This window comes from Platalea leucorodia, assembly GCF_965183815.1.
Source record: "Platalea leucorodia genome assembly, chromosome: W".
NCBI classification, from domain to species: domain Eukaryota; kingdom Metazoa; phylum Chordata; class Aves; order Pelecaniformes; family Threskiornithidae; genus Platalea; species Platalea leucorodia.
In genome coordinates, this window is record NC_138859.1 from 46,762,260 (window position 1) to 46,779,835 (window position 17,576).

The following is a 17,576-nucleotide window of genomic DNA, read 5'->3' on the forward strand; positions in this document are numbered from 1 at the left end:
TGTCTGTGTGTGTTCCAGTATGCTTGAGAAATTTTCCTCAGTTGCCCTTCTTAGAGCCCGTAATGACTTCCAGCTAGCCAGTGTTGATGAATACATGTCTTACAGATTTTTGTCAAGCAAAGGGATTATGCCGTTTTAAAAAACTGCATTTTTCTGAGGAACAGTTAGAATGCTGCCTGTGTTGATAATAATATGCATAAAAATATGTATTTAAACATATATGCATTTTGATTAGTTTTTCTTGGCATTGTTCCAGCTGAATGCAACAGTCAGCCAGTAGTTTCTCTCCAGAGCTCAAGATAATGAGCTAAGAGGAGGAGGAAGTGAGCTACTGAAGTTGTAGGATGCATCTCCATTAGCAAGTGGCTTCCATTGGCAAGTGGCTTCTGCCATGGGGCATGTAGCTTCTTGCTTATCATCTGAGCTAATATGAGGAGCTAGGAGAGCACTGTTGCAGTTAGTCACACCGTGGTTCTCTGATGGCCTGTATTAATTGGTACCGGAGACAGAACACTGAGCTATATAATAAGAATGTTTTCCAGTCCTTTAGTGACGATACAAAGGCAGGAGGTCAGACAGGATGCCTCCTAAATGGGCGCTTTCTAATAATAACACTTACTTGGTTACGTATCTTTTCACATGGAATACTGACTTTGGCCTGGCAATTACTGAACAATGAAAGTACATTAAAAACAGCTCTGTCACAACAATACAGATCATACCTGTGTGTGGTTATGAAAGAGAAAGAAAAAGTGTTGTCTCTGTGCTTTCTGTAACTGATTTTTTTGGATCTCTACAAGCGATTCCCCTGCACACCTCTGCACATTATTGAAACGTCTGTGGAAAAAGGCAAATGTCGTAGTGGGATTCAAATCTAAAAGTGTACTCAAAGTTAGTTTTTCTTTTTACACAGCATTTATAAAGTTTCAGTTTTCAGTTGCCTGTTTGGTTTGGGAATTGGAAGAAGAAAACCCAACAATAGAGGCGAACAAAAAGAACAGGATCTGGAAAATGTTATTTGTGAGGGGAAAGAAAACCCTAAAGATGTAGTGTTGGTTAGCCTAAGAAGATTGAAGGGAGATAATGGTCTCCGAGTAATGTGCTGTTGCAAAGAGGATGGGTGAATAGAACCACGTGTAGTTCATTCGGATTGCATCAAGAAAGATTCGGATTATGTGGTAGGAATAACAGTGAAAATTGTGAGTGACTGGAATAAATTACATTGGAGGTTGTAGAATCTCTGTTACGGGAGGTCTTTATAGTAGGTGAGACACCTGTCAGGAGTAGTGTGGATACAGCAGATCCTTCGCTAGAGTTGCTGAAAAAAAGCATTGTGAACACTGGGAGACACTCCATAATTCTTATAAAGTAATTTAATTTATAGAAAGCAGTGCAACAGTCTTAAACTGTTAGTAGAAACACATTTGTTGCCATCTTCAAGAAGGCTCATCAGGTTGGTAATGCAAATGTCAAGGAAAATCTAGACTTAGGAGGAATTGCAAGTGCCTCGTTATTTTCATGAAAGTCTAGGTATCTTGCTGTAATCATAGTGTATGTGGGAGAAGGTAGGAGGGAGCATAGGAGAGGGGACAGGAAGAAAGTCACTGAAGAGAAATTTGTGCCTAGAATGAAATGACTAGGTTACAGTCTGTGAAGTTGATGGATTACTGTAGCTCTTGGTGTAATAATTTGACTGTACACTTGCACTGGAAGACTGTTCTGTAATGTATAATTTCTGAAAATATTACTTCAGAAGTGAGGTAACACCTTTTTGCATAGCATATGTGAACATATGCTTGTTTTGTGTAAGACTGTGCTATTAGAGCTTATAATACTGAGATGATGACTTTCTGCTTATTTTACAGATTTGCTTACAATCAAATACATGACCATGGGGGATATGAAGACCCCAGATTTCGATGACCTTCTTGCAGCCTTTGACATACCAGACATGGTTGATCCAAAAGCAGCTATTGAATCTGGACATGATGACCATGAAAGCCACATAAAACAAAATGCTCACACAGATGAAGATTCTCATGCCCCATCGTCATCCGATGTTGGTGTGAGTGTCATTGTGAAAAACGTGCGTACTATTGATTCTTCCGAAGGAGTGGACAAGGACGGCCACCATTCCACAGGCAATGGCTTGCATAATGGCTTTCTAACGTCATCAGCTCTTGATAGTTACAGTAAAGATGAAGGGAAGTCACTTAAAGATGATGGGTCAGCTTCTGAGACTACACTGAAGGATTCGGCTTTCAACCAGTTTAGCCCAATATCAAGTGCTGAAGAATTTGATGATGATGAAAAAATTGAGGTGGATGACCCTCCAGATAAAGAGGAGATGCGCGCAAATTTCAGAGCAAATGTCTTGGCAGGATCTGTATCTCAGCAGGAATACGACAAACTAAAGGCACTTGGAGGGGAAAACTTGATTAAATCTGGAATCGCAGTTTCAAGTGGTATAGATAAAAATAAAGTCGCTAAACGAGAGACAGACACAAACTCCATGAATTTGAGTGTCTATGAGCCTTTTAAAGCTCGAAAAACAGAGGACAAATTGCTAAAAGACAATTCTGAGAAGCTTCTTGAAAACAGGGTACTTGATGGAAAACTGAGTGCTGAAAAAAGTGAAACAAATCTTGCCAGCATTTCACAGTCCAAAGCAAAGTCATCAGCAAAGCTTTCTTCATGTATTGCTGCAATTGCAGCACTGAGTGCTAAAAAGGCAGCTACAGATACCAGTAAAGATTTACAGTCTAATTCAGGAGAATCTTCTCCATTACCAAAAGACATGAGTGAAAGTCCCCGGGCTATTGAAAAATCGCCTGAATCTCAGAGTCTCATTGATGGTGCTAAAAAGCCATCTATCAAACCACCTGATAGTCCCAGAAGTGTATCAAGTGAAAACAGTAGCAAAGGGTCTCCATCTTCTCCTGCAGGGTCAACACCAGCAATTCCTAAAGTTCGCATCAAAACCATCAAGACTTCTTCTGGGGAGATCAAGAGAACTGTCACTAGAGTGTTGCCAGAGGTTGATTTGGACTCTGGTAAAAAGCCAGAGCAGACTGCTTCTATGGTCCCTTCCATGACGTCTCTCCTGTCCTCACCAACTTCTGCTGCTGTTCTTTCCTCTCCTCCTAGAGCTCCTCTCCAGTCCACAGTTGTCACCAATGCAGTTGCATCTGCAGAACTTGCACCAAAACAGGTCACTATCAAACCTGTGGCTACTGCCTTTCTCCCTGTTTCAGCAGTTAAAACAGCAGGTTCACAAGTGATTAATTTGAAGCTTGCTAACAATACTACAGTGAAAGCCACTGTAATATCTGCTGCTTCAGTGCAGAGTGCCAGTAGCGCCATTATAAAAGCTGCCAATGCTATACAACAGCAGACTGTTGTGGTGCCAGCATCAAGCCTTGCCAGTGCTAAACTTGTGCCAAAGACAGTCCATCTTGCCAACCTTAATCTTCTGCCTCAAGGTGCTCAAACCACCTCTGAACTCCGCCAAGTGCTAGCGAAACCTCAGCAACAAATAAAGCAGGCAATAATTTCTGCAGCAGCCTCACAGCCTTCTAAAAAAGTGTCTCGAGTCCAAGTGGTGTCATCTCTACAAAGTTCTGTAGTGGAAGCATTCAATAAGGTGCTGAGTAGTGTCAATCCCGTACCAGTTTACATCCCAAACCTTAGTCCCCCTGCCAATGCCGGAATAACGTTACCAACACGAGGTTACAAGTGTTTGGAGTGTGGCGACTCGTTTGCTCTTGAGAAGAGCCTGACCCAGCATTATGACAGGAGGAGTGTGCGAATTGAAGTGACATGTAATCATTGTACAAAGAATTTAGTTTTCTACAATAAATGCAGTCTTCTTTCTCATGCTCGTGGACACAAGGAAAAAGGAGTTGTAATGCAGTGTTCGCACCTGATTTTAAAACCAGTCCCAGCAGATCAAATGATAGCATCTCCTTCAAGCAATACTGCTACATCTATGCTTCAAAGCCCTGTGGGAGTTGGCACGCATACTGTAACAAAGATACAGTCTGGCATAACTGGGACAGTAATATCGGCCCCAGCAAGTACACCTGTCATTCCAGCTATGCCACTAGACGAAGATCCATCGAAACTCTGTAGACATAGTCTAAAGTGTTTGGAGTGTAATGAAGTTTTCCAAGATGAGACATCTCTTGCAACTCATTTCCAGCAGGCTGCAGACACAAGTGGACAAGTAGAGTATCATATGTTTAAATTCCAATGTTTCATCTATAAGCCTAGGAGACTTTGGATGTGTCTTTACTTTCGTTTAGCTGTCAAATATCTGAACCTCCATGATTAAAAGCATAAGCAAAAACCACAAAAGATCTTGCAAGCACTTACATAGCAAATGTCAACATTTTTTAAATAAGAGTTTTCTTAGAATTTTTTTAGGCCCTGAAGTCTGAAATTTACACTGTATATTTTTACTAAAATTTAGCATGAGCTTTCTTACAGTTGAACATTATAATACTGAAATTAATTATGGTCTTTACTAAGAATTTTTAATGATTCTCTCTGTGCTTTGGAATTTGAGTATCCTGTGGAATCCACTTAATTGGCACCCTCATTAACAACCCGCCTGTTCAATCTGAATGATAGGTTTAAGTGATTCATTCTTGGTTTGTCTTCAGTTTTTATTATTCCATATAGCACCATAAGTGAGCTAGGCATTCCTCTTACCTACAGGGGCTCTAGGCACTGAATAAATGGCACACTTTTTCTATAGAAAGGATATGCATGCTGTTCTCTTCAGGTCTTTCTTAAACAGAAGTGAAAAGTGGCGTTCACTAGCATGCATTTCTTGCTGTGTGACCATTTGCTTATTTGTGTTGGTTTTCCTTTCCTCTTATGATCGCTAATGAGTTAAACTTACAAACCATTTTAAAATTCTTTACTAATGTATGTGGCCTAATCTGAAAGAAACACGTCATTCAATAAAGGTTAATATTAATCAGTGTGCGATGTATTTTATAATCCTGTAAGAGTTAAGATAGTTAATTAAATGATATAGTTGGATTTTTGTTGGGGCGTGCCAATTAAAAGGGATTCTGGTGTGTTTCAAAGCATTCAGTTGAGCTTGGTGTTGCAGCTTCTTGCTATGTGGGAAGCTGAAAACCTGCAAACATGCTCAGACTGATCGAGACAGGAATGCCCCAGGAATATTCCTGGGAATCACATAGCGATGTGCAGGATAAAGGTTTTTAAGCCCTGCAGTTAGGAAAAAGATCCACTAGTCATAGAAGCACGGACAGGTTCCTGTCAGAATCTATTTACTAAACTTAAGACCTATTCTGTGGCCATGAAGCAGTTACACTGCACCCACCACTGCAGATAGTAATGTAAAGAGATTTGAACGTGGAAATAATCGTGACTATATGGATTATGTGGCTCTGCCTCAGCTCCTGCTTTACTAACTGGCTAGCAGACTTTGGCTAAAATTGCCTGGGTTCACAGTGAAATGCCATGTGCCTGAATTTCCGTTTGTAAGATACTACAGATGTGCCTACCTAAAGCGAGTTTGTTTAAGCTTTTTGTCAGAAAGAAGTTAGCAGAATGTATTCCGTCCTTAGATCTTGCTGCAGTTTTGAACAATATCTTAACGGCTGACCATGAGTATATTCTGCACCAGCTCTTACTTTACTTAATACTCAGTAATTGTTTTTTAGCTAACTCCTTTGCTGGTGCTTATTGGTGTTAGATTTATCTTTTTTCCCATAATAGGTCCATTAGTTATCATTTGGTATGATAAGATCCGGTAGTCCTTGTGAAAACCCTGTTGTTCTTGATACTATAAAATCAAGCAATTAAGAAGACACCAAGATAAAGCAAGTGGATGAGAGACAGACAAATATACTGAGAATAGGTTGGGAGCACGAGGTAAGGATAAAATGAAAAAAATAGAGAAGAACAAAGATTAAAAAGTGATGTACTCACTTTCTGTGGGGGCCTTTTTTTGTATGGACAGGTAAACTAAACGGATTTGTAGAAACACCTTGTGCCCTTTCCTGCTCCCTCTGTCTGGTGCTTTTGCCCGGGTGCTGCCGAGTTTGCTCTCTATGCATGTCCTGTTAGATGCTCTTTACCCTGGTGATCTATTACGGGAAAACAACCAAGATCTTCATAGAATGTCAAAATGTAACTACAGTTAGGTGGGAAGACAGGCGTGGGTACACAGGTACTGCTGTTCAGGGAGGAAAGCTCACGAAGGTACAGAAAACAGTCAGCATTGCCTACTACCTATCAATGTGTTTGTGCCTCTTGTTGGAAACTGGCTCACTTTTAAGAGCTGATGTATGAACAAGGCCTTAATACCTGCTTACTAGGCCGTGGATTGCCAGGTTTAAAAAACGAAACAAAACCAAAAAACAGCCTTGTTGCTGCAAAGCACTGGAGGAAAAGAAGCTATTTTCATGTTGTTCCATTTTAAAAGAACACTCTTAATAAACGTAGTTTTAAATGTTCTTTGTTGAAATATCCTCTTAAAAATTAATCAGACATTTTTCTTGGTCCTTTTCATATATCAAGCAGCAGCTTTCAATTCTGTGCTGGGTTTTTTAACACGGTGTTTTATTACGTGCTGAAGTGTTGTAGCTATACTGACGTGCCCAGCATGGAAACTGTTTGACTGAAGAGTTGCTTTAGTGAGAGCAATACGTCCCGCTTTCTTTTTGTTATCTTTTTGCCCATTTTTTGTCCCAAGTATTGCTGCAATGGTAGTGTTTGCTGAAGAAAGACTCTGTATATACAGGCATTTATTAATAAACATTTTAGTACTTTTTCATTATATGTTACCCCTTGATAAGCTTGGATGAGAAATGATCTGACTTCCGTTTTCCTTCTTAGTGCTTGGCACTAGCTTTTTGTTATAAAACTACCATTCTTTTGGGAGGAAGGAGACAGAAAAGTTAGGTGAAATTGATACTTTAACTTTGGAAGGAAGGAAGAATAAAAATAAACATCTGGATTTTGCAAACAAATAATAGGAAAAAAGTTATTATGTGCAGCTCACCATTCTTTCTAGCGCCCACCTAATTGCTCTTGAAACAGAAATTGTATACTGCTTCATGTTGTCAGTGAGTCTAAGCAGTAAGTAGCTGTTGCTGCTTGCTCTTCTTAAACTCCTGTTATGAAGGTGGAATGTTTCTTTTAAAATAAACAATAGTAAAACAGCCGTAGCAATTAAAAGATGTTCCCTATAAAGTTGTTACCTTTCTGTAATGCTTTATTTCCATTAATATTCCTGTTAAAGGGAACGGACCACTCACTGGCAGGTTTCCTGGCTGAGTGAAACCCTCGTCTACTTACTGGGGGAAAAAAAGTAGCAAACCTGGGCTAATGTTAATGTTCATCTTATTTACAGATATAAGTGTATAGCTCCCATGGAAACTGCATTTCCCTTCGTACTCATAGTTCTTGTGTGTCTTTATTTTCCACCTCCACCATTTTTTCTTCTAACCCTTTTTTTTCTGAAACTTTGACTTTAAATGCAGGCAGGTGATGATTTTCACAAACTGTGTTTTATTTTGGTATGGGTTGGAATGAGAGAACTGGAAGTTAATGCCACCTTAAGCCCAAAATAAAATGGTAAGCAAACATGCTGAATTTCAGAATTTCACAGTAGATTCTTCTTGTTCTACTGTAATCAGTTACAGTTAAACATTTTACTGTACTCATCAAAATAGCAAACCAGTGGCCTTAACAAATAGCATTATTGGCATTTTGTGTCAGTCTGAGTTACTAGCATTACAAGTGATTCTTGCAGGCTGCTTTTTGCAAAATCAGAGAGATACATTTAGCTGGGGTTGGAATGTCGTATGGCTCTTCCGTGGCATAGCATCCCGGTTGCCTTTTGTAGTGCTGCAGAGAAGAGGCTTTGGAAGGACTACGAAAACCCCATGTGCTTCTGTTATTGGAATAAGAAGTTCTGTTTTGCTGGTTTCTTCTGTAATCAAATAGTACTCCAGGTTCTCCAGTATCACATTGCTGCTTATTGATACATAAATGGCAAAAGTTAGATTTTAGGAATGGCACTGAAGCCAAGTAAATGTGGCAAGCACATTTTAAGAAGAGTTGTGCTTAGTCAGGATTTTGCCTTTAAGCCTGAGCTGAAGACAAAGTTACCATCCCAGACCAGTTCTGTTCAGCGTTGGAGGGCATGAGTCAGTGGTCCCTGCCATAGCTGTGTGGTCAGTTGAGGACAAGTATTTGACATTTCACAGTGAATATTTATATGTGCCTGAACACAGTTTCAGACTTACTGTGTCACAAAGGCTCTCATCAGGCTGATAGTTCCAGATCCCTGCAGATAGTTAAGGCAAAGCCTTCCGCAAGGGTAGTAAAGGTATCCATGCTATCTACTGATCTTTTAGTGGCAAGTAGTGCTAATATTGAACCTGAATTTGAGTGACGGTAGATTTTCTTTGCTTAACTTCCTCTATTTTAATGTTTTGCATTTCGCCATCTGGCTGTCGTCAGGGCACCTGAGAACTATGTTTGGATGGAGACTGTGTTCAAACATATCAGGCCACCGTGTTCACAAAGTAAACATTAAAAGTGAACCATGTGAAAATACACTTCTTGCTTCTCTGTGTGTGACCACAAGATGTTTCATGTTAACATTTCTACTTAAAATTACTGTTTTTAAAAAAAGTCGAAAGTATTTGCATGCACCCTCAAAAAAAGCATTTAGATTAAGCTGTTTCGGAAAAAGAATAAAAATGGCGTGTACAGATTGTAATACAGAAATATACTTGTTCTTAGAATATCAGTAATATTGTAAAAATGCTGCAATTAAGAAGTTACTTTAGACCTTCATATTAAACAGTGTTCTATTTGGAAAAAAATTTCTTTTTTGCAGTGACTGTAAAGGCTTTTTCCTTCCATCTTTGGAGTTAGTGTCTGTCTCCTGTTGGTTAAGTGGGAACAGGTTATTTTTTTTACTGGCGTAGTTGCCAATACTAGTAAGTCAGAATCCTATGAAAGCTATTTGTAACACTGTACTATTTCTTCTAAAATGGTAGCTTTGATTCTGCTATTATATGATCTGGATGTTACTGTTTTTTAAAAGAGATTTAAAGGAGAGTTGCCTAAATTGGAAGGAGGGGGTGACTTTTTGTGAAGCACCTGTCTTTTAGTAAGAAACTATTATTTCTTTCAGGATTTGTTCATACATAGGTTAGTAAATAATTTGTAATGCAGCTCTGGAGATGATTGTGTTTTGTTCTGTACTCTTGCAAAATGTACACATCACTACATCTGCAAGACTCTTATGGATAACATTTCTAAAAATATGCAGATCTCATGTGTAAATAATACCCATGTCATGAAGCAGTCTTGGGTTTGTTTTTAAATCTTCGTAAGTCACTGGTGAGATTCATAATTCCCAAGTCATGAGAAATAATAATACAATTTGAAAAGCCTTACAAAGCAAAGTCTTACGAACCGAAGTTGAGTTAAAGTCCTGTTCTGCAAAGACTTGTATTTGTGCTTGACTTTGAGACCAGGAGTGTTCCTGTTGAAGTCAGTGAAGCAGCTTCCATGATCAAAATGAAACAGAGGCGTAGCTCCATACAGGACGTCAGCCATCTGCCTAGAGATTTGAGAGATGTATTATTTTAAATGAAACATTTTCTGGAATGCTTTTACAGGTTTGGCTCTTTGTGCCCTCCAGTGATGGAAAGCAAGCATGAGCAAAAGTGGAGCCTGCTTATGGCTGGGTTGCATCATTTGCATTTCATCCCGAAAGTGGCACAAAGCACCCAAAGAATTTCAGTGTTTCTGATTTGGCATATGGTCAATATGTAGCTGAAGATCTTTTAAAATCATTTTTGTGTAACAAAATGCAAGAAAAGAAGTAGTTTAATAAGGTACTCCTCTGTGTAGAAAGATTGCCCTGCAAAGAAGAACTTTGTAAATATTTTATATATCTCTAGTTTTTACTCAGATGCACAATATGTCGATATAATGCAGATGATGTATTCTAGCCTGAGAAATATATTTTGAAATTATCTGTGCACTGTCTGCCTGATAATATTCCATTCTATTGGTATTATGGATATTACCAGAATAATTCCTCAGGAGCAAGGACCAAAGAAAGTGAAGATAGTATATTTGGTGGGTTTGGGTTTTTTTTTCCTTTATGTGGTGCACAGAGTTAAAACCATAAGGTTTGCTTCTCAAGTTGTACTTAGGCTCCTTGTACTATTAAGGTAATCTAATGAGGCACCTAAGTAAAATTTTTGTAAACCGACATGCATCTCCCGTGGTCAGTGGTATGTGAAAGACCTTTGTTGTGTCAGAATGGCCCAGGATGCCAACATGTCTGGTTGCCAGTATCCGCCAGCTCTGTCCTGCAAGATTTGCCAGTAGGGCCTGCATTTAGTACTTGCCTCCTCCTTTTAGTTCACATCACCGTCATAACATTTAACCTTTTATTTGATGTATTACAGTGTTTGACACAAGACGTTATGTATAGCTGAACCAAACCTTTTGTTTCATCTATTTTGGTTTGTCGTTTAGAAGACATGCAATATCTGCCAGATGCTGCTTCCTAACCAGTGCAGTTTTGCATCACACCAGAGAATTCATCAGCATAAATCTCCATACACGTGTCCTGAATGTGGAGCAATCTGCAGATCTGTCCACTTCCAGACTCATGTCACTAAGAACTGCCTGCATTATACCCGAAGAGTTGGTTTTCGGTCAGTATAATGATTACTTTTGTTGTCAATTTATGTATAATTTATGCTTTAAAAGTAACTTTCCATTTTCATAAGCATTGTTTGTAGAATACAGCTTCATGGGTTTAAGGTTGTCATGGCAACAATGCTATTAGTACTACAAATTTTGGAATAAATACCACATTAGGATTCTGCTTTGTTTTGGGCATCCGCTTTTGTATGTTATTAAATCAGAATATTAGCTAATCTCATCCAGCCATAAAATGTCAGATTCAGGACTCCACAGTTTATAAGGTCTAGAGAATTCAGATGTATTTTCTTAATTTCAGGTTCTTAAAAGAACCTTTTGAGTTTTTTCAAAATATTGAATTTTAGGTTGTTCTCTCTGGTAGAACAGTCATTTTCAGTATTTACTGCCAGAATTTATTATCGAGATGCTGATGGGCATACAGCACCTATCTGGTGCTCTCTTTTCTGTGGGAAGTCAAGATTCCTCAGCTCTACATCGCTTGAAAATTACCTTTCTGATTCAAACAGCCTGGTCTTTTGGTTCTTCTTTGTTGCTCTTCAGTTTCCCTTTTATTCTTATGTTTCCCTGTAATGGCGACTCACTGAGAAAATGGGGATCAGAGGCATTTCATGGAAATGTTAAGTTTTGAAAGGCTTGAAAAATTGTTTTATCTTAGAACTTTACTCACACTGAATGGCAGGCAGCACAGCAAGAGATCAGAAGAACAACCCGTACAGCCAGGCTCCGCTCAGCACTCCTAAAATATTTCCACTTCACCCCGTCTGACTGGAGAAGGGAGATTTAAAATCTTACCAGTAGGCAGCTTCTTCCCCCTTAAGGTGCCACAAGTTCATTTGCTAGGATGGCTGTGAAATCTTCCACAAAGGGAAAAAAGCATTTTTACTGCATCAAACCAGCTGCTGTGGCAATCTGTTTTCAGACTGAATCCATGGCCTGACACGTCTCTCAGCTCTTCGCGTTTCTTTGGGTTCTTCTCTTTCATTCTTTTGTCCCAAGCAGTAGTCTGTCTTGTGCTACAGTTCTTACATCTGCTACCTCCACTCTACTTTCCTTCCCTCTAGTCTGTGTCTCTTGGGTTTGTACATGGAATCAACTTCAGGGACTCCTGGCCTGCACCAGTAGCACCAGAAGACTCATAAATCCTTCCCTCTGAATCTAAACTAAAGTTACTAAACTTTTCAAGATGTGTCATAAACATCTCATGTCACACTAAGTCAGAATTTCTGTATATGGTGAGACTAGACCAAAAATACCTAGGCAAAGAAAAGCAATATCTGGGAGAGTTAATGTCTTCCTTCTCAGGCTCCTCAGCATCTCCTTACCACCATGGTGCACTCACTTGAGGAGCAGCATAACCTGTCTTGCCCTTCCGAAGGACCTCTCTGAGGGAGTTCAGTTTGATTTCGGCCATTTAGGCTAGCTGCCTGAACTAAATCAGCTGAAAATTTAAACCTTATGTTTAATTGCATCCTTCCAAGTTGAAAACAAGAAAGCTGTTACAGCAGTCCAAGAAAGGAAGGCTTGGTCCTTAAGAACTGTTTTAATATACAATGGTGGATGCTGAGAATAAAGTCCAGACAGGATGGGATGGGGAGATGAGAGATGTGACCCAGCTCTCTTGAGGTGACACCTTGGGAGCAGGTCTGTTAAGGAGAGGATCATGCTTTGTACCGCTACGAAGAAATGTTCATCTCTGTGTAAGCAGAGATCTTAACAGACCCAAAAAGGACAAGGACCATTTACCTTATAAAATGCATTGGTAAGCGGAGGCTAGATAGATGTAAACTTGATTAATAGTGTTAAGAATGTAAATTAAGTGCTCAGAAAAGAAAGGATGACAATTCATAAAATTCAAAGGTGATCCATTTTAAAAAGGGGGTTCTTGAATGCAATGCATAACTATTTCCTGCTTTATTGCTATCATCAGGGCATTAAAACAGTATCAAAAAATGATTTGATGTTTACATGACAGCAATCATACTACCATGATAGATGCCAAAATTAAAATTTTGGAACGGTAGAGGCCGCCTATGTTTAAATTGTAAAACTCTTACTGCAAAATACTAGTCAATAAGAAATTTGTTCGTTTGACAGGTTATTTTGTAATTGCTTGTTGCAGTGTGTTCTCAGACTATTTGGTAGCATTTAGTACTGGAGATGTATGGCACTAAAAGGGACCATTGTATATAGAAATTCTTTTGTACTAACATTAATGCAATTTTTTAATCATTTCATTTTAGAATAGATGCGGAAAGGTCATAAATTTTCGACACTGCAGAAGTATGTTTTTAAAAAATATTTTCAGAGTTCCAATCTGATCGATTAATCTGATTGTAGAGATTCGGTTTAGTTTTCCTGAGTTTAAATTACTCTTTTTTTGTTTTTAAATCCAAGGGCTGATTTGATTACCTCTACAGAAAATCATTACCAGTATGTCTTCATTAAATCTAAACAAGGGAAATGGTGGAAATGTTTTTCTTACTGGTTTTCCGTTTTGGTGGTAGTTTCTAAATTGCTGTGGCGTACCTTGTACAATCCACTGCATGTGATAAAAATGCATTTTGTAAAATCTCTTTACAAATTTGCAGAGGTTTTAAGCATTCTTTTTATAATCAATAGAATATTCCTCTGTTGACCCTTCTGTCTGTTTTGTTGTAATGCCATAAAAACATGTTCTGACTTCATATCTCTTAGATTTTTAAATTAAATTTGGGAAATTTCTTTTTTCTTACTTTCTGATATGCGAATCTCTGTTTATGTTGATTCTTACTGGGTTGCTTAAATTGGCAGAATAATGTGGGTTTATCCGGTTGTATATATTTACGTGTGTATATATATATGTTTATCTCTTCCACTTGCTTGAAAATCAGTGTTGATTCCATTTCTTTCAGTACTGCTTTGAGCTAGGCTGAACTGACTCTTTTCCACTCTTTTTGCAGCTGCGTGCATTGCAATGTTGTATACTCTGATGTGGCGGCACTCAAGTCTCATATTCAAGGTTCTCACTGTGAAGTCTTTTACAAGTGTCCTATCTGTCCCATGGCATTTAAATCTGCTCCCAGCACACACTCCCATGCCTATACACAACACCCGGGTATCAAGATAGGCGAACCAAAGTAAGCAAAATTAATCTTCTACTGCACTTGCCTGCATTTTAATAACTCGTGAAATTGCATTCTGTCCTGTGCTTATAATCTTAAGAGTCACATACTGTACAACCAACAGTTTGCCATCCTGTTGGCAATGGGTGGAGTTTGTGTAATGTTTTCATGAGTTTTTAGCTGGGAATTTATTTGGCAAAGGTTAAATTTCCATGAACATAGCAATAATGGTCCTTTAAACACTGCGTGCTACAAGAGAGTAATACAGTAATTACAGAAGTTATTCGGATAGGCAGCTAGTGGTGTTGCTCGTTCTTATTTTTTAATCTGCTTAGCTCATCTGCATTTTTACTGTGAATTAAGATAATGTGATTCCAAAAAGAATTGCTAAGATTCATCAGGGCTTATGCAGTGATTTTCATAACATCTGGTTGAAAAGGTGGGGAAAAGTGATTTTTTTTTTTTTTTTTTTTTCCTATTACATGCTCACAGATCGTCATCTGGGTGAATCTGGAAAACTGAGTCTTTCGGTGCCATCAGTTCACAGGGGTCAGGGTGTGTACTTGTGAGAGACGGTTTTAGAAGCGGCAGTTGTCGTCTCTGGGCTGACCTCGGGCGCTTCTCACGGGCTACGGCCGCCTGTGGTACCCTTTCTTTTGGTCAGGCAGCCACTCGCTTGTCGGACGGTGTTTTTCCTGCAAGATCTGTTCTCCTCTTTCTGTCTACCAGATTTTTCTTCATGCAAGCCGTAGGTTTTGGAAGTGGTGAGCTAGGTTTTTGCTTCCGTAAGACAGTCATGTCTCAAGGAGAGTAATTCCAGTGTGTTATTGAGAGGTGCCAGCCTTTAAGCCATTTCCAGCCTTGCCCCTCCAAATCAAAATAGATGCATTTATAGAGCTGTTTATATAAGTTTTTTTCTGATACGTTATCTCTTTTTTCTGGATTAAAGCAGAACTGATTCTGTTCTGTAGCTACGAAAAGTTGTGCATAAACATGGTGGCTTACTGACAATGGTAACACCGGGCACAATCAGGAACAGGGCTTCGGGGTCTTTGTTTTAAAGATGTTGACCATTCAAGGCCCCCGCTGAAGCCAGTGGGAGCTGCAGGTGCCGATGCATGTGAAAATCGGGCATCAAATCTCATCGGTCTTACCCTGATGCCGTGTCTTTGCAGGCCTTTGTCTTCTGCCTTCTTTCTCCTCTGTTGGTACAAGTGCAGTATTGAGAGTAAATAGTCAAGTATTTAACTCCATGTTGGTTTTTTGGAGTGCGCGGAGCACACTAGTACATTTTAACAACTTGCAGACTCAAGAAAATAGAAGGCAGATGAGAGAAACAAGGTACCATATAATGTAACAACCAGATTTCAGAACAATTTGGTTTATCACTGTTTCTTCTAACATATTAACAGGAGATTTATTCTTTAGGGTGTTTAAACCTACATTAAAGCAAAATGGCAACAAACTTAGTGTGTCTGATACCACATCAAGACATTTCTACCCAGTGACAAACGATACCTTGTTTTAATTCAGGATGGTATCTTCAGTGAGAGGCTTTGAAATACCAACATTTAATCTAAAACTTGTTTCAGATTCCCATAATTTTCATTAGAGAAAACCGAAAGATTAAGATCACCATTTGCGTAAGATACTTCACATGTGAAAAGTGCAGAAGATTTCTTGAATTGTGCTTGGATCTGCTGAACTGTTTCTGATCAACTTCGTGAATTAAGTATTTTGCATTAGTCTTCTTTCCATATAGATGTGCTTATAATTGTATTCTTTTATAAATTTGATTATAAAAAGACTAAAATAAGAGTTTATGAAGTACTATTGTATTGTAATAAATCATAGAATTCATAGTTGAGTGCTCCTCTTAAGAAGTGGTGTTTTCTTTAAATTTGCCAGTTTTAATCAAGATGCTGTCTTGAATGCATGCAGAGTGATTAGTAGGATTTTCCCACTCTTCGCAGCGTTTGGAGTTCTTTGCTTCCATTTCACAAGCATCCGTAGGTAGTACAGTGTTGCCACCAACACTCAAGGTGCTTGCTTTGACTGCTGTTTCACCATTTACTAAGGTCTATTTCAAGCTATCAGGACCTGTGGTTTTCCACAGAACTAACTACATGTGTTTCTGCTACTCAGTAGCAATTTAAAATGGAAATAGTTTTGTTGTTTAAATTAGTTGGTTTCTGAGGATATTTCTCACATATCTTGGTCAAGTTGACATCAAATGTTTGTGCCATTGCTCAAATTCTGGTTTCTCTGCTGTAAAGTTCCGTGTTAAAATCACAGAACAGCCCAGGTTGGAAGGGACCTTGGAAGATCATCAGGTCCAGCCTTTTGTGGGAAAGGAAGCCGAGATGAGATTATCTAGCACTGTGTCCAACCGCATCTTAAAAGCCTCCAGTGATGGGGACTCCATCACGTCCCTGGGGAGGTTGTTCCAGGGAATGATTGTTCTCACTGTAAAAAATTTCTTTCTAATATCAAGATGAAGCCTCTCCTGGTACAACTTGTACCCGTTGCCCCTTGTCTTCTCTGTGTGGCTCCATGTGAAGAGAGACCCTCCGTCCTCTTTGTAGCCACCCTTTAAGTACCGGAGCACTGTGATGAGGTCCCCTTGAGCCTTCTCCAGGGAGAAGAGACCCAGGTCCTTCAGCCTTTCCTCATAGGGCAAGTTCTCCAGCCCTTTGATCGTCTTCGTGGCCCTCCTTTGGACCCTCTCCAGTCTGTCCGTGTCTTTCTTGAGTTGTAGGGACCAGAACTGGACACAGTGGTCCAGGTGTGGCCTGGCCAGCACTGAGTAGAGCTGACAAGCACTGTTGTATTTGGGGAAATATATTCACATTTGACCACTCTGCTCCTGCTGGTTTATCTGTATATCGTGTTACCTAGCATCTACATTGCATATGACTGGCGTACATTTTGAAAGCTTAACAATTTAATTACTGAAAAGAAGGAATGCAATATAGTCATATAACACCATAGATGTGACTACATAAGCTCAATTAAATTTCTGTTCTTCTGAAGTAACAATTTTAAAACAAATTAAAAGAAGGGTGCGGTAGCCACCTGTGTTTGGAAACGTGAAGCTCTTGAGTTTTCATTGAGCGTATAAAAGGTGTCTGACCCTGGAATGCGAGTTTCAAACGTCACCCGGTGGGCAGGTGTTGTTGAGCTCCGCGTGGCCGTGTAGCCCGGCTTCTGGGTGTTCCTCTGGGCATCGCAGGGGTGCCGCCAGAAGCAAGGGCTGGTGCGTCAGCCCGTCGGGGTGGCTGGGGAGGAGTTACTGCTCCTGGCCTGTAAAGGGGCTGGGGCCAGGCCGGTCCTGAGGGACTCTCTGCTGGTTCGCCCTTTTTTGTTTGTAGGAATTGAGCTCCCTGGGTAAATGGCTGTGTGCCTCTGGCATTTACTGGAACTGTGTGATTTACAGTTACATTACACATGGTTGTTTCAGAACAGATACAGTAAACTATTTGGTGTATGAAAAATGAAGTTTATGTGCAGTGATTCTCAGTGGGATGAATTTAGGTTATTTTAATATGGGGAAATGGATGGCTGTCTTGTCTTCCAACTTTGTGAAGCTCTCTCCTGTAGCATACCTAAGATGCTGCATGGTTTTTACGGGAGACAAAAGCTCTATGTGATTTTCTTTTTTCAGTAAACAGTGTAACTTCATAGGAATGGCACTAAGATACTTTTCATGGCGATCTCTTTTTGGATATTGGA

The 17,576-nt window shown here is 39.5% G+C and overlaps 1 protein-coding gene across 7 annotated transcripts in view; it reads left to right on the plus strand.

The window, feature by feature from the left end:
* The window catches only part of LOC309601991 (zinc finger protein 532), a gene marked incomplete at its 3' end in the record, with an annotated part of 50,359 nt that overhangs the window by 13,288 nt on the left and 19,495 nt on the right, over positions 1-17,576 (plus strand). For all 7 annotated transcript variants that reach the window (XM_082335253.1, XM_082335256.1, XM_082335257.1 and 4 more), the window contains 3 exons: positions 1,866-4,225; positions 10,552-10,733; positions 13,683-13,859. In XM_082335253.1, the coding sequence (XP_082191379.1) occupies positions 1,886-4,225; positions 10,552-10,733; positions 13,683-13,859 (2,699 nt within the window). In that variant the 5' untranslated portion in view covers positions 1,866-1,885. The remainder of the gene's footprint in view (positions 1-1,865; positions 4,226-10,551; positions 10,734-13,682; positions 13,860-17,576) is intronic.